This window comes from Acomys minous, assembly GCF_964271855.1.
Source record: "Acomys minous genome assembly, chromosome: 16".
Taxonomy (NCBI): Eukaryota; Metazoa; Chordata; class Mammalia; order Rodentia; family Muridae; genus Acomys; species Acomys minous.
The window spans coordinates 8,018,149-8,042,812 of NC_140498.1; the positions used below are offsets into that span (position 1 = coordinate 8,018,149).

General features: G+C 43.5%; 1 protein-coding gene across 1 annotated transcript in view; it reads left to right on the forward strand.

Annotated features, from left to right (window-relative positions):
• The window catches only part of COX10 (cytochrome c oxidase assembly factor heme A:farnesyltransferase COX10), a 111,381-nt gene that overhangs the window by 53,382 nt on the left and 33,335 nt on the right, over nt 1-24,664 (forward strand). Inside the window, exon 5 of the mRNA XM_084760913.1 lies at nt 24,074-24,144. Within this exon, the coding sequence (XP_084617039.1) occupies nt 24,074-24,144 (71 nt within the window). The remainder of the gene's footprint in view (nt 1-24,073; nt 24,145-24,664) is intronic.

Consider the following 24,664-nt stretch of genomic DNA (forward strand, 5'->3'; position numbering starts at 1 on the left):
AAAAGCACTCAGGGGTGGCACTGCTGCTGAGCCGCCACCGAGCTCTAGATCAACATCTTGTCCTCAGAAGGTCATAGCATGTTCCACTGAAGGTCCTCTCCGATGGAAAATGCTCAGTGTGGTGTGATTTGTATCTATTCGAGTCACTCAAATGGCTAACAGATCTAGAGAAGTGAAAGGCCTTGGCTAAACGGTTGCTATAAGGTAGACTAACCACAAAAGCACCATAAGGGAAGGCAGGGGCGATTGTTCAAGAAGACATTTGGGTGCATCTGTTGATGGAACGGAAACAGGTAGATCTGTCCATCCTTGGCTTTTCTTATGCAAATATGTTCACTATAAATTAAAGGAACATTAGAACAAATGAAGATATTGATCACAGTAATTTTTCATGTGAAATTCAGGCTTATATATTTTCTTTGTGTTTCCTAATTCTGTTATCAGAAAACAACATATATTATTTAAAAATAAATAAATAAATAAATAAGACTGCAACCGAGAGTAGTGATGCACACCTTTAATCCCAGCACTCGGGAGGCAGAGGCAAGTGGATCATTGCAATTTTGAGGCCAGCTTGGTCTACAAATGAGTCTAGGACAGACAAGGCTACACAGAGCAACCTTGTCTTGCTGTCTTGAAACAACCCCCCCCCAAAAAAGACTGTTTTCTGTATTAAATACCATGAATGGCTGTACTTAACTATTGTAAGAAGGGCTCTGAGTAGCTTACCTAGCTTGAAATTACCACGAAAACAACAGTTAGAGTTTCTAAGTAAATAAAATATTCTTCAGAGATCGATCCCCTTTTTTATTTTCCCTGTGTCTAAAAATGTCACAACCAAGCACCCCACCTCGTCCCAGCTTAACCTTATAGATGAAATGAAAGCTAAGAACTGGTGCTCCACACACAGGTTCTCCTCGCAGTGTTTCCGGTAAATAATACTAACACTTTTACTTCCCCATTTTCTATACGCCTTTTGTAAATTTGAGAGAAGACTCAACAGAGTATTTAATTTTATTAATCTTGTTGAGAACAAGATGATAGCACTACTGAAATCAGCTGTGAGGAAGTACCCTGTTGCAATGGGAGAATTACACATTGTAATCACCACGTTGCAATGTCCAGACCTTCATGTGGGAGCTGACGTCTAAATATAACACTGGCACAGAATATCATTTGGCGTCTTTAAAGTGTGCCATCTACAAGGAACATGGAGACCTCAGTGCTGCGGCCTGTGTGCAGGGTGGAAGGGCCCACTGCTGCCTCAGTCCTCCATGGTCTACTCCAGCCTTCTGAGACCCCCTTACCCAGGCCACTAACCTTGGCCAAGTATTTGGGTTTTGTTCTGTTTTCTCTCAGGGTTTTGTGTTTTTGTTGTGTGTGTGTATGTGTGTGTGTGTGTGTGAGAGAGAGAGAGAGAGAGAGAGAGAGAGAGAGAGAGAGAGAGAGAGAGAGAGAGAGAGAGAGAGACAGAGACACAGAGACAGAGACACAGAGAGAGAGACTGAGAGAGAGACAGGGAGAGACAGAGAGAGGGGTGCTGCTAATGGCATAAGAGTGCTCAGTTTGTAGTCCTGACTGTCCTAGACCTCACTATTCCCAGGCTGGACCTAACTCAGACACACAGAACTCTATCCGCCTCAGCCTCCTGAGTGCTAGAGTAAAAGTGTGCATCACCACACACAGTTTGTTTTTGTTTTCGAGGATCAAATATTTTGGCTACTATCTGTTGCCTTTACATTACAGTTTAAAAGATCACATTTAACTGTTTAACATCAAAAGCATGTGTGAATTTAACACATTTAACATCAAAAGCATGTGTGAATTTAACATCAAAAGCATGTGTGAATTTCAATACTAAAGCTTTTATCTTTTTTCTTTTTGCTCTGCCTCCTGATTTTGTTGACAGAAAAAAGCATATAACTCTAAAGAACAACAGAAACTGTTTTCTGTGTTTTATAATACACAGTGGCTCCACTTACCTATTTTAAGAAGGCACTGAATATCCAGCCCAGGAAAGTCTGTGCACCCAAGCCTTAACCCAGAAGAAAACGTAAAAGCAGCATGAGATGAAATATCCACAAACAAAAACTAGCCCAAACATGTCCATCTCATTAGCGAAGATGATTCCAAATTCATGTGTGTGCAAACATTATAGAAGCTGTGAAATGATAGTTAAACTAACTCATTAATAAATCTGTGACGCTGAAGGAATTATCATATTTTATAGATCTAGATTGAGGCAGCGGGAAAACGACTTGGTGAGTAAGGGAGCCTGATGACCTGAGTCCAAATCTCTGGCATCCATGTAAAAAGGCTGCACCCGTGAAAGCAGGCCACACCCAGGAGCTTGCTATGAGCAAGCCCAACCAAAATGCCAAGCTTCCAATATAGTGACTGTGTCTCCTAGTAGAGTGATTATATCAAGGGAATTCAAGACTACATAGATCAGGATGCCCAGCGTCCCTCCTCTGGCCTCTGCATACACACATGACCAGATGCACTACCCACCCCTGTACACATATGCACACATATGAGGACACTATGTATACATACCATCCGCACAATTTTAAAAAATATTTATTTACTTTATACCTATGAGTGCTCTATTCGCATGTACACCTGCATAACAGAAGAGAGCATCAGATCTTGTTACAGATGGTCATGAGCCACCATGTGGTTGCTGGGAATTGAACGCAGAACCTCTGGAAGAGCAAACAGTGCTCTTAACCGCTGAGCCATCTCTCCAGCCCCCACAATTCTTAAAAATAGATTGATTGCAAATAGCAAACTGTTGCATGATGACTGCGAAGTCGTAATGAGTGAGAGAGGCACCCTTCGCTGAGCACTTAGTATATGCTGGTTGCCATACACTAAGTGTTTATAAAGTATGCATAGTACATGTATTATATATGTATTAGTGTAAGTCCTGGTGGCACTAACTGAGAAAGCAGTACATGCCATATATTATGCGTTTTTCTCTGTAATCTTTGACAGGACAGAAATTATCTTTATTGAGACCAAAACAAAACCACACACACACACACACACACACACAACAACAACAAGAACAACAACAACAACAACAACACAAATTAGGCAAAGCCCAGAAGCCCCTAGCTTTGTTTGTACCCTCTCTTCCCAGGCTGAATTCTTATAGGCCAAGGAGCCACAGCCTCCTGGATTTCTCTCTAGGGAAACTAGAGAGGTGTTGAACCGTCCCCTTTGCTGAGGGGGTCTGCCAGAACCCTACAAGAATTACAGGAATTGGGAAGGGCAGGTTCCAACCACCCTCTTGTTTCCACTGAGGAAGGTGAGACCCTGTCGGGGGATTTGCTCTGGCGCTGGCTTTGTGTGATGAAAGAGTTTTATGTAACGGGAAGGCCTGGGCAATCGGTGTGCCTGAAGAATGGGCTGGAGGCAGGCAAAAACTTTATACCCTGTGTCCTGGTGGCACTGACTGAGAAAGCAGAATTAGGAAATGTTATAAAGCAGATTATTTCCCCTTAAAATTAGCCTTACTGTAGCCTGTCTGGTTGCCACAGGGTAATAATACACACATCTAGGAGTGTTTTAGAATTACAGTCACTGTGGGCAAGAGCACACTGTCGTGCAGAGGTAGATGTGTGGAGATTGTGACTGGTCTCTTCTAGGGCATCTTCCTCTGGAAAACAAACACTGGGGTTAACTCACAAGGTGGTGGGAAACACTGGCAAGAAGTTTCCCCAGATAACATACCTTTTTACCATTTGTGTCTATGTTAAAAATACACTTGCTTTTGTTTGGGTTTTAATGCCTATCACAGTTCTATAGCTCATGGTAGAATTTAATCACCAACCAAATACCACATCATTCTTCAGACAAACATCATGAAATCACTGTTGATGAGGGGAGGAGATAAAGTAATTGGATTAGAAATGGGTGGTTTAAGTTTACACCATTTTATTATATCAGGAATTTTTGATATTTGAGCTGTGGCTCCCCACAGCTGTGCAGTCACTTGTGCCTGGGATACGCATACAAGCCAGGTGCTGCGACTTTGTCGCCTTACGTTCCGGAGGGAGGTAAGTTGTGGAGATGGTCAGATAGATCGCTTTATTAGGCTTGGCCTGGAGCATAACCACTGACCTCTCAGCTCCTGCAGCATCGTGGGGTGACTAGTGCGGATCCAGCCCCTCATCTTCCTCGGCACGCTTCCTCGGCTGTGAGGCGCAGAAGCCGGGGCAGTGGCAGTGTGGCTGGCAGCACAAGAGTTTCTGCTCTTAAGGTTTCTGTCTGTAATATTTCCCTAGTCACAACGGTGTTCATCTCAGTCTTGAAACTAGATCACTCTCACTAGAGCATGCTTATAAAGTGTTAATTTTTAGTAATGCACAGTCATTATTTGAACTTCTAAGCAGTTGGTTTGTAGAAATGGAGAGAAGGATCTCTTTGTAGCATGAGGGATGCCTGTGCCGCAGAAGGTTCCTGGCTTTGTTTAATTTTCCTATGTTCCTTCTGATTCTGTATCACATCTTGGCATATTAAGTTCAGAATAGAATAGTAAAGGAAAAGGATGCATTGCTACTTGCAGAAATGTGTGTGCAGATAGCGTGGAAGGGTTGTGTCAGCGTGTGTGCAGTCTGAAAGAAGGAGCACAGCTCAGCCAGTTCGGGCTTCTGCCGAGATGTTTAGCTGTATAACGTGAGTGGCACCACGTGGGCCGCGTGTATTTGAGATGCTGTGTGGCATGGGACATACACTCGTGAAGTTCTCCAACTTGGATTAATTGATTTAATAAAATTTGTTAGAACTCTCCTTAGATTTATTTTTTTAATAAACCATATGTATTCAAATAAGCCACTATTTACTTTATCACAGGTGATGTGGCAATGTGTGGAAATCTGTGTTCTCATCTAGTTAAACTGAGCTAAAGGCAGTTTATGTACTTCCTGTGGAAAAAAATGTGGGGGCCATGGGTGACCTGTTTTTAAGGTACTGAGAGTGCTGGTGCTCTGAAAGTGCACATTTAAATAGAAACAAGTGAATTAATTGTTAATAAGAAATTTCTGCCAGGCCTTATTTAAAGGAGGCTTTGAGAGGCCCTTTGCCATTTACTCTATACCAACTGTAAATAAACTACACAAATTTAGACTATTGTGGTTTATGAGAAGTTTAGCCACAGACTATTTCTGGGAAAAAAAATGTTTTAAAATTTGAATTAGAATAATGATCCTTGAAGAGTTTCTTACTTTTAAGAGTAATTTCTAAATTTAAAAAAAAAAAAAGAGTAATTCCTGAGTAGGGGGTCTCACATCTATCTTCATATGCCTGGTTTCATTGAATTGACAAATTACAAATTATAATTGCATTCAATGTGTGGTATAAAGCATTTGTATACTGAAGATACATTGTTGATGATCAAGCCTTTTAAATGCTTGCCATCACTGATACCAAATATATTAAGGCTATGAAATTGTATCTGTTGAATTAAAAAAAAATACTGATTCCTTACAGCCTGCCTTCACTCTGAATGGTCAAAAAACCACTACCTATGAACTATAAATTGAGAAACTTTTATCATACTTGAAATTAAGGAAGTATCTTTTAACACTTGTCTTTGATTCATATTTCTCATCAGTTCCAAAATAATCTCAGCTAGGGTTTGTGGCACTGACTCATAGGACATACATGACATGTGATGTGACACCCAGGGTCCTTCGATTTTGCATAGCATGTTTCCCGTCAGGCAAAACTCAGCTGGTGTTTACAGAAAGGACCATGTGGTCACTGTGCTCTTTCTGTCAGTGTTTGTAGATTCTGGACACTTTTTGCTTTGCTACTTGAGTTTCCTTTAATTCATAAGTAGTATTTTTAGTTTCTTCACTAAACTGTTTCATGGTATAGATTCCATGTCTTTGAGCTCAGCAACTGTTACAAACTCACGAGGGGAAAAAGAATTCTTTGTAATTGTTAAAAATCCATATATATCTTAAGGAATACAGGGATATTCATCAGGATGTGTTTACATGCATACAAAGCATTCTTTAAAATGAGGAGTCAAGGGTTTTTTTTTTTTCCTGTACTAACTTTTAAAATTAGCTATCAAGAAATGTGGCAAACAACTTATGTTAAAAAGTATTTGTTTCTAAAAAGAATTAGCTGGGTCCTGAGGTGTTTTACTGACTCCATGGGCAGTGTTTCGGAGCCCAGAACAAGCTGAACGGTACGAGACTTTGCTTGTATATGGGCCGCAGCTGTTTTCACCTCCGGAAAGGCACAGAGCACACATCGAGGAGACCGAGCCAGCTCTCCACAACTGCATGCAGAGTGGAGCCAGGCTACAGAACGGCAGGGCTGCTAAGCTCTTGGAACAAACCTGCTTTAGGAGGCGGTCTGGGCTTGACATGGGCAGATTATGATGCCTCGGTAGTCTGAATTAAGATGCTTATTTGGGAGCATCATAGAGTCATGTGCATCTTGTAAGAAAAACTAGAGATGCCACGTGCCTTTGGTCCAGGTTTCCACAGTAAAGCTGTCTTACAGAACCTTAGGATAATAACGGCTTGCTGTGTCTTGACATGTTCTTTAGTCTGTCCAAATGGCACTGAGTTGGTTTTGTTTTTTGAGTTTTTTAAATTTTTGTTTGTTTATTATTTTATTCTGATTGTGGAATAGTAATTACATAACTGTGCACGTAAAATCATGTTGAAAATTAGCAAATATGTAATCAGATTACAAACACTATTAGACATAAGTACAAGCCCATACTTCAAAGTGGTCTGTTTCTGATTGGGTAAATACTGTCACCACCGGGTGCAGTGTTCGTTCCCTCCCTCTGCAGTGTGTTTGTTCTCTTGGCCGACTTGATTGGAATCGCTTCTGTATCAGCTGTGTGTAGATCTACAGAATTGATAGCTGTGAGTGCTTTCACGTGTTCACTTCTTATGTAACTGGAGCTGCTGTGCTGGGTGAGGAGCTGTGTTCAGTGGTCCTTCAGCACACCGACATCTTATTTTAGACTGTGTTAATAGCTCTCCAGGTTTGTCATGTCTAAGGAATCCCCTGCAGTGGAACTGCCTGCGTCACTAACTGCTGTGGAGGAACCTGACGCTGTGTCTGTGTGAGAACTAGACGCTGAGGACGGTTCACCAGCTCCTGAGGCTCGCTGGCCTTGTGCTGTTGAAGAGACAGGGCACTGGTGTGATTGTGTGCATAAGGAGCATCATTTTGCTCCCAGATTTGTATTCAGATATGAAACACTGTCTTTCATAGTTTTAGTCCTTAAACCATAGGGACTTTTTTGATTTGAACCTTACACCTGGGCTTCATTTGACCTCGTTCTCAAACCCAGGGCCAGGAACTGAGGAGGTTCAAGGACATCTGAGCAGTGACTAGTGTGCACCAGACGTTCAAAGCTACCCAAAACCAATCCTGTTGGTCACACATTTAACCAAGCAGAATGTTGGTTGTTTGGGCTGGTTGGTTGGTTTCACCTAGCTTTTAATTTTTTTTTCTCTTTTAAGAAACAATGGAAGAAATTTAAAATAGTGAGCTAACTTACAGATGGAGGTAGAAAGCAAGAAAGCATTGGCCTAGAGCTAAACTTAGAAAAGATGGTAGGAAAAGGAAATGGTAAAAGTCTTTCATTTCCCATAACTACACCAGTGTGTTTGAATAACAGCAAACACCTGTGCACTAGGATGGTCCTCAGCTGAGGTGACTCAGGTACTGTGTGAGAAGCCAGTGTGTGGCACAGAGTACTTATGTTACATGTGCAGAGACAAGGCTGCAGTGAAATCACGTGACACACCATGGGTGAATACTGCCACAAGACTCCAGGTTCATCATGTGTCTGACTTTCCTTGTACTCCGTTTAGAAACCTTTACTGTTGCCCGTATTCAGTTATGCAATTCAACACGGGGTCGCAGTGTGTGCCTGATGGATGCTCAGAGTGACAATGAGAAAAAGAGGCTGGGAGCCAAAGTGCTATGGTGGGCAGGTATGATGCCCTGGCCTCAGCTCGCTAGCTGTCTGAGCCTCAGTGTCCTCCTCTTTAAAGTGAAAGTAATGATGGCCCCGAGCAGGGCTGGAGTGAGAGTTCCCTGAGCTAACTCCTCAGCCTGGGCGTGAGTAGCACTCAGAGAGGGGGACTAGCTCTGCAAAGTGAGCTCGGGTCGCCAGTGGCGAGCCAGTGCCTTGCCGAAGCTTTCAGTACACAGGCCCTGCAGACCACTCTGGAGCTCCTCGGTTTGTTTGTCTTTTATGTTTATCCCAGCACTAAATGAACTCCGCTCTCACCACTTTGATGGCGTGATGAATGTGTATCCTGGGTTAGCCTATTAACCCTCAGAAGGTCAGCTCATATTCCAATGAGTTATTTGTTCAAAACAAGTTTGCCACTTGACTCATTGAAAATAATATTTCTTTAATTGTATAATCTGTAGCTGAGAATATATGTGATTCTTCAACTGGAAAGCTGATTACAATACAAGATTTTGCCAGACATGTTGGTACATGCTTTTAATCACAGCACCCAGGAAGCAGAGGCAGGCCAGTCCATGTGAGGTTCAGGCCAGCCAGGGCTACATAGTGAGACCCTGTATGAATAAAGAGTTTTAGATTTTTCTTAGTGAATTTTTCCTTTAAGACTTTCAAATGAAATAACCCCAGCACCACGAGCTCACACCTGCCTGCAATTCCTGTCCCAGGGGATCTGACACCTGTTCTGGCTACCTCAAGTGTCCACATACCCATAGGTAAAAATAAAATATAAGCTTTAAAAATTAAAACAAGGGGTAACCTCAGCACATTTTTATTTTTATGTCTAAGTAAATAATATTCCTTAGCAGTTAAAATAAACAGGTAAAGGTGTAAGACTTGCATCTTGAAACTGGTGGACAGTTTGCTCAATAAAGTGTTTGTGTTCGCTATGCAGAGCGTAGCAAAGAAGCAGGGTACACTGAGGTGCACCCCCCGCACTGGGGAGGTGGAGGCAAGCAAATCTCTGGGATAGCAGAGCACATGGCTCAGCCAGTTCCAGACCAGTGAGAGACCCTGTTTCAAAAATGAGATAGATGGTGCCTGAGATTGTTCTGTCTGACTTCTGCATGCGTGCATGTGCACCCACACCCACAGGCACACCCACATGTGCACAAGCACGCTCACCCAGTCTCACATTATGCTTGCAAACTTGGACATTTCACTTACAAACATCACAGATTTCGGTGAAAAGGCAGAGAACATAGAAACCACTTTGCTTGCAGTGTTCAGCAGCCTGTCTTGCTGCACTGTATAACTTGAACAAATTCGAGTGTGCAAAAATAGTGGTAGGATCCAAGGTTCTGAACAGCGGGGCGATGCTGCCACCAGGGTTAAAGGAACAGCGCTGTACAAAGTGCTTTGCTAACAGCCATGAGAAATAAGAAACACTTTCAAACAGAAGCACCTTCTCCAAGGCAGTCTGAGCTGCCCTCTATGGAAAGACCTTCCTCGTGCTGACTTTCAAGAAGTTAGTGAGGAAATTTTTACAGTTCTCATGTGTTTTGGAATGATCTAGATTTAATGTGGCTTTAAAAATATAATGTTGAACTTTTAAGAAACTTTCCACACCAAACCATCTACAAATCGTTTCTAAGAAACACATAGCCACATCTATCTGTGTTATTTAGTCTGTTTATAGCCTGTCTCCAGTTTATTATAATAAAGGAAAATTTGAAAATGAACAGAAAACCCATAGCCCACCCCCCTGAGCCCAGGCCTGAGGCTAAGCTCGGCATTAGTCTGCTATCCCCTCACTTATTAAAGTATCCCTTAGTTGTTTTTAGTCAGCCTGATGTTTTAAGTCATTTTCCCCACATTTTCCCCAGTCCTCTAGTTTTCCTTTCAGTTTTTACCTGCTCAAACGCTACGATGCTGGACACTTTTTATCTGGCGCATGGCTCCCACTGTGTTGTGTAGCTTCCTGCAGGCGGAGTTTCCCTGTGTCTAGTTCCAAAAGTGGGCTCTAGCAACAGCCTGACCCTATGACCCCCCCCCCTTCATCAGTGTGTTTCCCTTCCTTTCCTCCATGGTGGAAGCTGTCGGCTCCTATGACGTAGTCTTGTTTCACTCTTAAGCACTTCGTATTTTTAATAGTCGTCTGCTTGGCCTCTCTGAAAGCAGCACAGAACTTAGGTTATCATGCACTGTGTGTTCTGTACCCAAGTCAGCAATCATCAGTGATGATGATTTAGCTGCGGTGTTGCATCTGATTTCTTCACTGCGTAATTTTTAGTTGTTTGATGTGCGATAATTTTCCCTTTTTTTAACTTTACTTTTATTTTAATTAACAAATCATAGCACGTTTTGTGGGGTGGCTGATATTTTCATATATGTACACATTGTAAAATGACCAGTCTGCTCAACATATCCTCCTTTCTTTGTGACGAGAGCACCTCAGTCCACTCTTAGCTCCTTGAAATAGTTAACGCATTACTAACAATTGCCACCATGCTGTGCAATATATCATGTAGTAGCAAATTTCTTTTAAAAATAACTTTTGGCCAAGTGAATGTCACACCATGATGGTAAATGGTAAAGGAAATGATGCCTCAAATATAGTTACTTATTAGAACCATCATTTTGAAAAATCACATTCATTTACACCAGAGTCTCTCTCACGGCTGCTAGTCATATATTATTTAAAATTTTTATGCATGAATACTGCCTGAGACTTTTTGACTAGCCATAACATGTAGTGTTAATTTCTCTTAGATCACACTTTTGTACTAGAATGTTTAAAAGTCGTCATTATTAAATGCCAGTCGATATGTGTATTTTACCTCTACAGACAGCCCCTTGTAGGAATAGGGAATATCTTAGTTCATTCTCCATATGGTATAAAAGCCACTAAAATCTGGATTGGATTAGCGTGGTAATTGTTACAAAATTTGGCTTCAGAGGCTATTCTCTTATAAGAGATTTATTTTCTAATGTTGCCTTATATTATGCATCATATGTCTAATGTATTTACCTTTTTATTCTTTTTTATTTTGTAGTCATTGTATCAGTTATTGTTAATGCTCTTTTCTGGAATGTTTATCTTAGAATTCCATTTCCTTAGGTCCAGGGAATATGGCTTAGCTGGTAATGGTGCTTGTCACCAAGCCCGATAACCTGAGCTGGAAAGGGAGTGTCCTCTGGCATCCACATGCACAGCGTGGCACACGCGTGCCCACATACATACACATTAAACAAGAAGGAGAGAATTGTATTCATGCACTAAAGAGGAAGATTTTTAAAATATATGACTTCATGGGCCATGACATGGTGTAGTGGGTAAAGACACCTGCCACTAAGTCTGATGACCTGAGTTGCTCTCAAGAATTTGTATGGACAAAGAAGAAAGCCAGCTCCCCAAAGTTGTCCTCTAACTGCCACAGACGCACTATGGCAGGCACATGCTGCCCCACCTCTCCATACACACACACACACACACACACACACACACACACACACACACACACACACACACAAATAAAATGTAACTAGAATTTTCTTTTGTTTCATTTTGTTTATGAGACAGATGTAGCCCTGGTTGGCCTGAATCTCAGAGAAGTCAGCCTGTCTTTGCCTCCAAGTGCTAAGATTATTATTTTTTGAGTAAATATATATGTATATGGTTCTGTCAGACTGAGCCTTGCCCCTCATGTGACATTTCTAAAGTCAAGTCTGATGTGGAGTGTAATTATGCAAGGTTCAAAATGTTTTATCTGTATAATTTGATATTAGATATCATTTAACGTGTGGCTTCATCTAGAGAATCTACAACATTCCAGTTGGGACCAAGGGGCATCTTCTAGTTAACCGAAACCAAGTATTCAAACTATTAATTGCTTCCTGGCCTTTTAGCTTAGCTAACGTCAAGTATAGTGTCTGTTTTGACAGTCTAATGTCGTATGCAGCTGCTGTGTGAGGGTGCAAATGGGTTTTGGAGTAGAGCGTGAAATGGAGGCCTGCTCCATCCACCCCATATGGCACCCATCGCAATCCCTCCAGGGATGAATGGTGCACCCTTGGAGGACTAAACTAATTCTCAAAAATTAAAATAATAATTCAAAATAAGTTTAGCTATCAACTAAAACATTTCCTTTGGCAGAATATTTAATGACAGCACTAACATTTTTATCTCTAATTTGGTTTTGTCACAAAATTTGGCTCCCATTTTACACATGTAGCTAAGAAGGAACACTGTATCTATTTCCTGTCTCTTAAGAAATGCGTCAGATAGGTGATATAGATACGTGAAACATAGTGTGATTCTCTTAATATTGAGATCTGATGACCAAATGAAACCCATCTGAGCTCTCCTGAGGCCCACAACAATAAAAACTGTTGTCACACAGCAATCACTTTATGGGGCTTTTAAACAGGTTTTCCTGGTGCCCAAAAAGATGATTCACCAGTTAAGACACTAGCTACCCTTGCAGAGGAACTGGGTTCAGTTCCAAGTCCCACAACCACCTGTAATTTCAGTTTCCTGGGACCTGACTGCCTCTTTTGACCTCTGTGGGCACCCACACATATGCAGGCAAAGCATTCATACACATAAAAACTAATAAATTTTTAAAATGTGTCTGATATATGGAGTTAGATTGCTATTTAGCATAAATTTAAGGATAAATTCCTAATATACCACTTTGTTCATTGGGTTAAAATGTATTTAAAATTAAGAAATCACCGAAAAACTGATTATAAACTCTTTTATTTGGGGGGAGGGGTGCAGCATCGAGACAAGGTTTCTCTGTGTAACTCTGGCTACAGACCAGGCTGGCCTTGAACTCACAGAGACCCACCGCCTCTGCCTCTTGAGTACTGGGATTAAAGGCGTGTGCCACTGCTGGGCCCAATTGTGAACCTTGATCCTTATCCTAGCTTCATCTTTCCTAGCAACAATTAATATTTTGTATTTATTCACATATCAGAAAAAATTGTTTTCACCATTTCTGTGAAGACTTGGCAATATTAGTGTTGATTCAGACTTTCCTAGCGTGGGTTGCTTGGTCACACCACTGTCGCATGGCGCTCTCCTGAACACTATCACACTCAATGAAGGATTTTCTGTGGCTTCTTAGAGAAAAGGCTACAGTGAGCTTAAATTTTGAGAGTTCTGGGCAATTACCCAGCATTCCTACCCATCGTGCATGACAAATGCCTTGCCCTCTGGTAGGAATTTCCAGCCTTCCCACATCTTTCAGTAGGAGCTGCCACCCCCTTCTCGCATACGGGTGGCCCAGCTTGCCGGGTACATGTGCTTACCTTACCGGCCCCAGCGAAGGCAGCTTCAGTCATCAGAGTGAAAGCAAAACAGGGAGAGTACAGGGCAGCGGCGGTGACCACCCTCTGCCACCTAGCCTTTCAGAAGGATCCTCGTATTTTCTTTTCTCATTTAATGCAGGTATTATTATATTGCTGTTTATTATTTCAAGTGGATGTTTGTTGCTTTTATTTGCTATTTTAGTTTTCTACTAAGATTCACAAGGAAACACATTTTTTAATATACTCTTGAAACCGCTTACCATATTCTTTAAACATTGATTATAGTTATTTCAAAATACTTTTTAAGGCACTGGGAAGAGAATATTTCAGTATTGTGGAGGAAATGGGTAGCATAGACATTTTGTTGAGGTTGAAATGTGCTGTGATTGGCCCAGGACAGCATCTCAAAGACATGAAGAATACAGTAAAATGCCAGTGTCTCGTAATAACCAGGTCATTTCCCTCCACGGGTCCATAGGGTCTAAAGTTCAAACATACACTGTAATGTTTGGGGCAGCTTATAGAAATCGAGGGTAACTGCCTTTTAAATGGTCAGTGTCGGGCGTGGTGGTGCGGGCCTTTAACCCCAGCACTTGGGAAGCAGAGGCAGGCGGATCGCTCTGAGTTTGAGGCCAGCCTGGTCTACAAAATGAGTCTAGGACAGCTAAGGCTACACAGAGAAACCCTGTCTCAAAAAACCAATAAATAAATAAACAAACAAAGAAACAAACAGTGTGTGTAGCACTGTATTTGCTGATAAGCAGAGCAAGAAAACCTTGCATTTTTCCCTCTCCAGCTCCTCCCTCCTCTGCCCCTCCCCTCCCTCCTCCTGCCCCTCCCCTCCCTCCCTCCTCTGCCCCTCCCCTCCCTCCTTCCTCTGCCCCTCCCCTCCCTCCTCCTGCCCCTCCCCTCCCTCCCTCCTACTGCCCTTCCCTCCCTCCTCCTGCCCCTCCCCTCCCTCCTCCTGCCCCTCCCCTCCCTCTTCTGCCCCTCCCCTCCCTCCCTCCTACTGCCCTTCCCTCCCTCCTCCTGCCCCTCCCCTCCCTCCCTCCTCGGCCCCTCCCCTCCCTCCTTCCTCTGCCCCTCCCCTTCCTCCTCCTGCCCCTCCTCCTTCTGCTGCCTAGAATAATCTCTCACAGATGATTAGACAACAGGTGCCAGGAGAGGGAGGCCAACTGGCTTTGTGTCCCATGCGCACAGTGGAGATCCAGTGTCACCCCAGGTTTTGTTGTGTCGCTGTGCCCTTCCAAGGGGAGGGATAACCCAGCTGAAATACATACTGCAGCTCCTAAGGGATTAAGTGTTTCCTTTGCTTTATAGTACAGCATTTTACAGTGTCTTTGTTTGTGAGTTCTCAGATTACTTAATGATTTCTCTAACCCTCACCCCACCCACTGTGACCAGATGTGTACTACCGCGGTGTTCGACCCTCTACAGGTTGGCCGGTTTCATTGCACAACTTGTAATACAGCTTTTCTTTATTTAACAATGGCATTTCCCTATTTAACAATAACATTTATTTATATGTTTTGTATTTAGGAAGCCAATCCAAAGTCAGAGTGTTGTTCCATTGTTTAATCTCATTACCATCTGTAAGATGCCTCTATAGTGTTATAGTTGCAAAGAACTCTGCAAGGATTTTTATTAATTATTCAGGCCTTATGTCTATATTAAGTCACAACTGGCACAGTACTAATTGATCTTTTTTTCTAATAGTTTAAAGTTGAGGGGTTTGGTTTGGTTTCCCAGGCTTTGTTGCTGCCAGTAACTTTGGGTAAAGTTTGGTGCATTCACTTACCTTTCAAAACAGCCTTTAGAATTCACTGTTCTAAGAACAGACTCTGGGGGAATTATAGCCTTTGGCAGCTGTTGGAATGGAAATTCCTTAGAGCTTTCCTTAGAGGTTTTAGAAGACTCAACTCACCCTGGACTCCCCCATTGACTCAACGTGCTGAGTTGTGAACTCAGCTCCCTCCGCCTCTCTCAGGAGTTCACTTTGTGCTGCAGCAGATAATGCTCTTGGAAGACGTGTTGAGCTGAGAGGAAAGGTTGGGTGGGGGAAACTGAGCTCATTCAGATGCACAGGAGAATAATCCATCACTGAAAGACACAAGCTAACTGTGCTGAAAAGATCATCGATGTGCTGTATCCTGTAGGGTGGGAGACAGGACAGCCAGCTCGAGTGGGACACCAGCTGAGGGCGACAGCAGTAGGAGAAGAGGCTGCTCACGGTGGTGGGAAGAGGAGGAAAGGGGCCTGTGCCCAGTTAGAGGGAGCAGTGCTCAGTAACAGAGGAAGCCCTGACTAGTGTTGAAGGTGGAGGAAGAAGAAAAACAAGAGATGCCGGAGGTGGCTGGAGTGAAACACCTCCCTGCAGGCTGGAGCACTGGGTGTGAGTGGAGCTGTCGTGGGGTTGGAAGCAAGCAGTGAGACCCGGTGGGCCTTGGCAAGCATGCCTTTGAAATGGTGGGCCCCTGCATGGCAGCTTTCTCCAGTAAAGTACATTCGCATGGACACAGCTCAGAACGTGGAATCTGGGGAACCTAGTCATCCCTGCTGTGGGTAAGCAGGTCCCCACAGGCAGCGGCCTGGTGTGTGCACTGCTGAAAGCATGCCCTTGAACAACTGGTGGGTTGCTTAGAAAGTGTGTGTAAGAGGTAGAGGGCAAACAAAAGAGTCCAGAAATGTGGATGGCCGTGAGACCTCTGCAAGCCACGTTGGAGTATTCACTTCACTCCCTGAGCAGTGGCCAGGGCAGAGGGATGCTTTGCTGGAAAAGAACATGACCAGCTTTGCTTCTAGAAAGAATACTGACTGCTGTTTACAAAATGAAAGGGAGAGGGCAGGGAGGTGGGGGGTGGGGGGGAAGTGGGTAGCAGCTGGGAGGGCTGAGCCCATGGAGCATGCTGGGCCTGATATGGTGACTGTACTGACATACTTGAGATTAGCATTCGTCTTCTAGGATTGGCTAGGGTTCTCTTGATGCTGGTTTTCTGTTAGGTGAATTTAGTAATTATTTGGTTAACCTAGAGAAGGGCTATCTAGGTGTTGAATCAGTTAGATAGGAATGTTTGGTTTAGGTTTTGAGACAGGGTTTGGTCGTTCAGTCAGGGTGGGCTCTAACTCACTATCTCTCTGATATCCCCGCCTGCATGGCTGGAATTAAAGGTGTGCACCACCACACCTGGCTTGGGATTACTTTCAGTTTCACCCTAAATAGAAAATGCATAGTCTTTATAGGCACTGAAAAATAGAGAAGATAAGCGTGATAAATCACCCTCCCTCACTACCCAGAGACAGGTATTATAAATATTTCCATTTCCTTCCATCTTTTGTCAAAAGCAGTGTTTACAAACTGAGATTCCCCCTGGCAGGAACAAAAGGTCACTTTACAGCAGAGGCTCTGAGACCTAGGCATGGGCTGGCTGTTCTCACCTCTTTGACTCTTGGATGCAGTACTTGCCTTTAATAGGGGCTAGGTTACCTTTTGAGCCTTTTTAATTTTTTTTCTATTCTGGACAAAGCCTTCATGAGAGAACTTCAGAGAACACTGCCCAGTCACCATGTGTGTGAAAGCCACTTTTGATGAATGCCAGACTGCCTGCCTTTGCTATTTCAAATGCCTCTTGGGGGTGGAAAAAACTCAATGAGAATGAGTCTTAGTTTGATTACTGGAGGTAGACCAGTAGGCCGTTGGTAACAAGGAAAGAGTAAGGGCTGACTGGGCATCTTAACTGGCTTATAAGAAGAAACGATCTGTGGATCTTGCTGGTGCCCCTCCCTGAGCCTTTTTTTTTTTTCTTTAACATCCCTTTTCATCTGGTCTGAGATTGATGGAGATATTATCTTGGGCTGTTAGGAGCTGTGAGCTAGATTGGAATGCCAAACATGCATTGACAGCTTCTGAGAAGATGGATGGAGAAACAAGCTCTAAAGTCCAGCAGGCTCCAGAGTCTAGTCTTCTGTGGGGCCTTTGGAGGGATGTGCAGGGGCAGGAAAGGTGTACCTCCTTATCTAGTTGGATGTTTCCCCTCGCCCGGCTTACAGGCATCTCTAGAATAAAGGTCTCTCTTTGTGTGTGTAAGATATAATTCATCATACTCAACTAAGTAATAGCCATGGGCTGCGCTGTATTTATCTTGTTTTGTGTCTATGCGATTTCGACTCACAAGGTTCAGGAATACCATAGGATGTGGTCTCTGTGAGAAGGGTTGGTTAGGAAGTGTTAGGAAGTGCCTCTAACCAGCGATTGTCTGGGTTAGCAGAAATTCTGCGCTAATATGAAGCCATGCTACATACTAGAAAAGCACAGACATCGCCATAGGCTTCTTTTATCGTTGTACAACTGCAAGAAGATAAAATGGCACCTTTACTACTTCAGCCCTAGTGGCTTGACTCTCAAACTGTTTAAAATTCATATAAATTTACTTAAACCCATCAGATGCTTAAAAGAGGAGTACCCTTCCTCTTTTGGGCAAGGTATTTTGTAGGTATAATGCGCACGAAATAAAGTGACTTGGGGTTATTAGCTTTACATATATTGCAAGTAGCTTTAAGGAACCCCTCTGCCTAGCACCTATTTTCTCCTAAAGTTGGACTTTCTCTCTAATATATAGAAATGATCACTTGTGGTTTGAGTGGGAGCAGTATGCCACTGTGTCTCTAGCAGCACCCCGCCTGTGCTTTGAGGATCGTCCCCAGGGCCTGTTGATTCTGAGCCTTTCTCTTGAGACCAGCAGTGACTCTGCTTCTTATTTGAGATATTGGAGTGTGTAACAGAGAGCACTGGAGCCTACTTCCTGCTTCCTGGAACAAGTGTACGTGCAGGAATAGACAAAGCAAATTCAGGAGCTAAAAGGAGCCAGAGCAGTGATGGCTGACGTCATCTGAAGGGGAATCTGCATTCTAACCAGCGTGTTACACAAGGTGCGAGAGCTAGCCAGCCCCTGGCCTCTGGGCTAGGCTGACTCTTGTTTCTACTGCTCTGCAGTCCAGAAGTGCACGCACCACAGCTAATCTTGGGGTTGCTGGAGGGCAGATAGCCTGTGGCTGAGAGATGGAACAAGGCTGTGAACCTGAGGAAGACAGGAAAAGTTTAGAATGAAAACTACCCAAACAATTGGTGGATTTTTATGAAGAAACGAGACTGAGAGGGAAAAACTCTTTTGAAAATTTAACCTAGATAAAAAAATAAAACATTGTTTGCTGAGGGGGAAAGTGAAAAATATGCATTGCTTCGATGATTGGAATTACTCTTTCCTCATATTCCCTGGACAGAGGAGTACCCATGACACTTTCAACTAAACTGAAGAAAAGAAGGGAGAGGTAAGGACTCTGCAGATCACACTCCCTAGAATCAGCATTGGTCCTCCCTCCTTTTTTATCTTCCCTACATGCTATCCTGTGGCCACCAGCAGTGAAAGAAGCCGCTCATATTTCCCTGGGTACTGCCTTGTATTGTCCTAGGGAAAACGTCTCAGCTGGTCCAGTTTAGATAGATCAGATAAGCTCTTAGGGGACCAGGCACTGTACCGGGGAGCGAGGTGAAATTACTGGTCTTGTGGCCACCGGAGCTCTGAGCAGAACCTTCTGTTAGAAGCGCAGCCCAGGCCCAGGAGAGACCTGTGCAGCTGTCCAAAGTCTGCTCCATCCAGCATGGCCCTCTCGATGCGCTCTGAACTCCCTTGGGTACACTTCATCCTCTTTGTGTTTTATTGCATGACCCGTAAATGTAAGCCTCCGAGTCAGAAGGGTTTGGCTACAGGGCACGTGCCTGTGCTGAATCAGCACGCTCTTACCTTGTTGCTCTGCTGCAGCCATGTCCACAGAGTTCACACTGTGGTGGGGGGAGCGAGAACTCTGCCGTGACATAGAGCATGTGGGAGTGTGACCACACTCTGTATGCCTTGCTTCCCGTCCCATTTGGGAGATGTGACCATCCACAGCATCTTGAAACCAGTCTCCCTTGGGTGTCAAAGAAACCGTTATATGCTGAGAGTTTGTATCACGTTTGCCTTTTATATTCAACACAAGCTGTGAGAATTCAAGTTGACTGCTTCAGAAATAGTTAAAGCCATGATAACATTATAGACAAAAAAATTATAAACCATGGGGAACCATAAGCAGACAGCAGCCACCAAATGTAGGATCTGCAGTCTAACTGCTAAAGCGTGTAAACTTTCCTCTGAGCACACTCCGCTCTGTGTTTTGGAAACGCGGTTTAAATATCTAAACCAAAGCAGTGACACTCTAGAAAATGCACAGGAACAGAGTCAGGGAGCGTGATCTCTGGTCTCTCGGTGTGTGGAGGGTGTCACGCTTTCACTGAAGTGAGCCCTGAGTCTTGGTTGCCATGGAATTTCTGCCCAGATGCTTGTCCTGAGAAATTGAGGCCCTCATGGAGTCCAAAGCTGCTGCCAGTTTGAGGCGCTCTGGAGGTCCCTGCTACTTTCCAGACCCAGTTACCATCTTTGGATGGCTAAATCCCCAGAAATAGAGAAACCATTCTGTCTTTCCTATCCAGATGAACTAGTTTATAAAAATTCCTGCATAGTGACCAAGCACGTGTTTACACACCCGTGCACAGAGCTTAAGTCCACAAAAGCTCTGAGCACCAGTTTCTGTATCATGTTAAAATAATACCTTATAAACATCAACATAACATAATTTATTATTGAAATCCTCATTAGTCCCATGGAATAAAATTACTGTACATATTTCAGGTCAGAAAGAAAAGAAAATCATTTCAAATGTCTAAAGAATGTATTTTAAAATTGGGGTAAGGGGATGATGTGAACATTTACAACAGAATCTTTTAACATGAGACTTCAGCTAATTCAATATAGACTATGGATTCTCATAGGCAGGTCATTGTTAATACTTACAAATTATGTATCACTTTTCACTGAATATATCAGCCCATGCATAGAAGCATCACTTGCCCTGATGGCTCATTGAATGTTCATTGAGTACTCACTTGTGTGGTATAATACCGTTATTCCTTAACATTAAGAATTTTATATTCACAGCTGGGCGTGGTGGTGCACACCTTTAATCCCAGCACTCAGGAAGCAGAGGCAGGTGGATCTTTTTGAGTCAAGGCTAGCCTGGTCTACAAAGCAAGTCTAGGACAGCAAAGGCTACACATAGAAACCCTGTCTCAAAAAAACAAAAAAGAATTTTATATTCACATCTCAAGAAATCTGCCACTTGGATTAATAGGTAGTGAAAAACAAAATTTTTAATTACATATATGTGGGTGGGTATGTGCAGTAACTATAGAGACCAGAAGCACCAGCCCCTTAGAACTGGGTTATTATAGGGCCATTGTGCGACACCCGATATGAGTGCTAAGACCTGAACTTGAGACTTCTGCAAGAGCAGAATATGCGCTTAACTACTAAAATGCCTCTTCGCTTCTAAGTCAAGCAGTTTGAAATATAGTAGCCATGTTGAAAATAACAGCAGGCCCCCATGTCAGCGATAGTTTGATCAGAATGTCAGACCCACAGTGAGAAACATAAGGGATCTAGAGCGATCAGCTTCTCTGCCATCTGAGCTTTGAGCAGATCAGGTGAGGCTGTTGCCGTGCTTGTGTGTGGTGCTGGGTCCATAAGCAAAGCCACGATCAGAAAAGCAGAGGAGCAGAGTGGAGGCCAAAACCAGCGACTAGTGGGGGCAAACTGCACCATCTGGACCCCTGTAAGCAGCTGCCACCCGTGCTCCGGGTGACCTGCAGAAGAGCTGGTGCCCTTGGCCAGAGAGCAGCACACACACTTGTCTCGAGATCTTCAGAAGCTGGGAGAACTTGGAAACCAGCTGCAGCCTGAGGCGGTCTGGCAGGGGCTGGAGAAGCTGCAGGCCTAGCGCTGCTGGGAGCCAGTAGTGTGGCCGTCACAGCCGAGTGTGAGCTGCAAGGAGCACCTGACACCATACGTGCCAAGAGTCACCATGGCTGCTGCTTCGCACGCACCTCCACATCTCTCTCAGGCTCTGTGACAGACTCTCGCCTACAGCCACACAGGAAGACACTTTGGGCAGTGTAGTTTCAGCATAGGCAAACTGACAGGAAACCAAGCTGTCGCATTTGTCCCTCTGAGCACGGCACTCAGGTGCACCTTTCAAGCATCTACTAATTCCCAAATAGGCTATAGCAGAATATCATTTATGTCCTTACAGCCACCACACAAAGGCACTAATGCCTCCCCCAGACGAGAGGAGATGGCACTTGTCTTTGGGTGCTGTCCATTTTCTTCAAGTCTCTTTTTGGCTTCTTGATACTGTGCTTACACTAAGTAAGATGTGAGAAGCAATCCAGTGACCAACGCTTGAGAGGCTTTGGATCATTAAAGACATGTTAGATATTTTAAGGAGACTGAATTTTTAAACTGTTTGAAATGTTAAAGACTGTGGTACTTTCCAGAGTTCCTAAATATCTCAGAATGCAATTTTGTTTGATTCTTAAAGTGTGTTTCCTGGATGTTTCCAGTGCAACTCAGGCCGCAACTTTACCAACTCTCTCTCTCTCTCCTGGCCTCTCACAGTGACAGGTCTCAGCTGCTTTCCTTGACCCCTGCACGCCTTTAAAACTTACCACCTGGCAGACCAAGTTTGGCTGCCAGCATGAGGTCCAGCCTTGGTCCCTTCTTTGTCATAGCTCTGTGTGCTGAACTTGAGAAAACACATTCAGGGTCAAAGTTCATAAAGCATGCCCAGGAGAGGTTACTGATGCAGGTGCAGTCTGTGGGGACCCCGACATATTGGAGGTGCTGGGGCTATGGGGCAGAGGCAAGTAGGGTGTGGAGCTGGCCTGAGCCTGTGCGGCAAGCTCTGTGTACTAAGAATGGTGAAGCCTGAGGCAGGCGAGCTGCCCAAAGCCCTCTGGAGCCCAGAACATGGTGAGGGAATCCCAGAAGCGAAACACTGAGCTGCAGCACTGGGTTTACACTGCTGGAGTTTGTTTGTAACCATTTCCTGGTTCTTTCTTCTTAGAATAAGAAGAATGTAACTTAGCTTTGAGTTTACAGGAACACTTGAGACTTCAAGTTTTAAAGAGATCTTAGGTATTTTAAAGAGGTCGAACTTCTAAAGTGTTTAAGTTTTTTAAAGAGCGTGGGGCTTTTAAAAGTTGCAATACGTTTTATATTGTAATTACATCGTAATGTTGAGATTGATATGAGATTTGGAGTATAAGCAAGAAAGGAAAGATATCTGATGTGTCAAGGTGACAGATGGTCAATTGTCCTTCTAGAGTTTTTTTGTTTTTTATTTTGGTTTTGTCAACTTACACAAATTAGTGTTATCTGCCAAGAGGAACTGTGGTTGACAGATGTGCCCATCAGATTGTTCGTAGGCAAGTCTATAGGTCATTTTGATGGTGGATGTGGGAGGGCCCATTGTACTGTAGATGGTGCCATACCTGGGCTGGTGGTCCTGTGTAGTTAGAGACAGCAGGCTGAGCAAGCTGTAGAAAGCAAGCTGCTAACCAACATTCCTCCGTGGTCTCTGCTTCAGTTCCTGAGCCCAGGTTCCTGCCTTGAGCTACTTACTGCCTTGGCGTCCTTTCCCTTCATAATGTGACCTGAGAGTTGGAAGCTAACATAAACCCTTTCCTGCGCAAGTTGCTTTTGATCGTGGTATTTTATCACAGTGCACTAAGACACATGTGCTTGTTAGTAGGTGGCATTGGATGGCTCCTGTGAGTACCCCAGCCCTCCCCACACTGCTCTCAGCAGCAGTGCTTTCCTCTACCTGCGCAGAGCTCAGCGTTTGGAGCTACAGTCTGCACACGTACCAGTGATTCCTGTGACTGAAGTAGACTCAGACCAGACATTTCTGAAATCTGTTAAGTGTGTTTTTCTTGGGGGAAAAAAAGAGATTTCATGCTCAAATAAGTTTTTGCAAACACTGAGTAAGCAGCATTAATTAGATTTATTCATGTTAGTATTTCTCAGAGCCCTTATCGCACTAATATGATTTGGCCATTGAGTCATTGTGGGAGCAGCTCCCAGGGTTATTAAAGTACATGGCTGAAGATAGACTGACTTCTATCGAATTACTGTTTCTTCTACTGATTTGCCTCCAGCCCACTCAATCAAAGATTTTCTCAAAAAGCCTGATCAAATTTTGGATTACTGTTATACCCCTAAAGTTGGCAAGTAGGAGGCACTGATAACAAATTATACAACCTATTTTTACAATATATCAAGGGTTTGGAAAATGAGTCTTAACAATTTCTTGGACTGCCTTTTGACAGGTAAACAGAAAAAAATGCACTTTAGTGGGTGTGAGACTGTTGAATATTTTGTCTAGGCTGGGATGCTGCAAGCTTTATGGTCATGACCCTATTTTAACACATGAAATCTAGTCTGTACCAGGCAGAGCAGGAAGACCAAAATCACAGTCTCACCTCAACTTTTGCATGTGGGCCCCTAACTACTCCTGATCTCAGTAGCCCAGTGCTGATGGCTGATGCACAAGCTTTGGGGTGTATGCAGGACACTACTGCTTCCACCTGGAACAGTGGGTCTAAAAATTGTAACTGTGTATTTAGCAAACAGTTTTCAAAGACAATGCAAATATATATTCTTGACAATGTGTTTTTTAAATGTTTGCGTTTTATTTTAAAGAAATGACAAATTATTAATTCATGTTACCAGAACTGAGATGAGAAGCGGGCCATCTTAGTAGTGGGTAGGAGGTTCCCAGCACCACCACCTACCGCAGCAGAATTGTTTTCTATAATATTTAATATGTTCTTGTTTTTTTTTCTCTCTCTCTCTTTCTTTTTTACAGTTTTTTGAGGTGCCATTTGACTCAAACATGAATAGAACAAAAAACAGGCCTCTGGTTCGTGGACAGATCAGGTAATCATGACTAACCCTCGTCTACATTCTAGAACATTCATTGACATATTCACCCTGAAGCCTCTTTTAGTGTAATGTCCATTTAGCGGAATAATTATAGTAAGTTTTCTCCTGTTACGTATCTAGTCTCAGGTTCTTGGCCTCATTGTGTCAGATGTGAGTTCACTCATAGAGTGGGCCTTAAATCCAATCGGAAAGGCGGTTGCCTGTTCCCATAATACTCGTGCCAGGATCTTGGTGTGGCTCATAGGGTTCGTAGCTGGTCGGATTGATGACTGCTTCTCCTGAGTAGCACGGATAGTATGCTCCAGCACTATGAACAGTGTTTGCTGGTAGAGGCGAAGCATCCAGTTGAGGACCAGCTAGATTTCCTCATGTTCTGCTCTGTAAGCAAGTCATGTCTTTAGCAATGGCACCTTACCCTGGTTATGGAGGGTCACCAATTTTATTGGCAGTTTAGAGTTGGGGGTACTCTAATGGAACCCCTTTTGGCCAAAAACTCAAAAAGATGTAACTTATT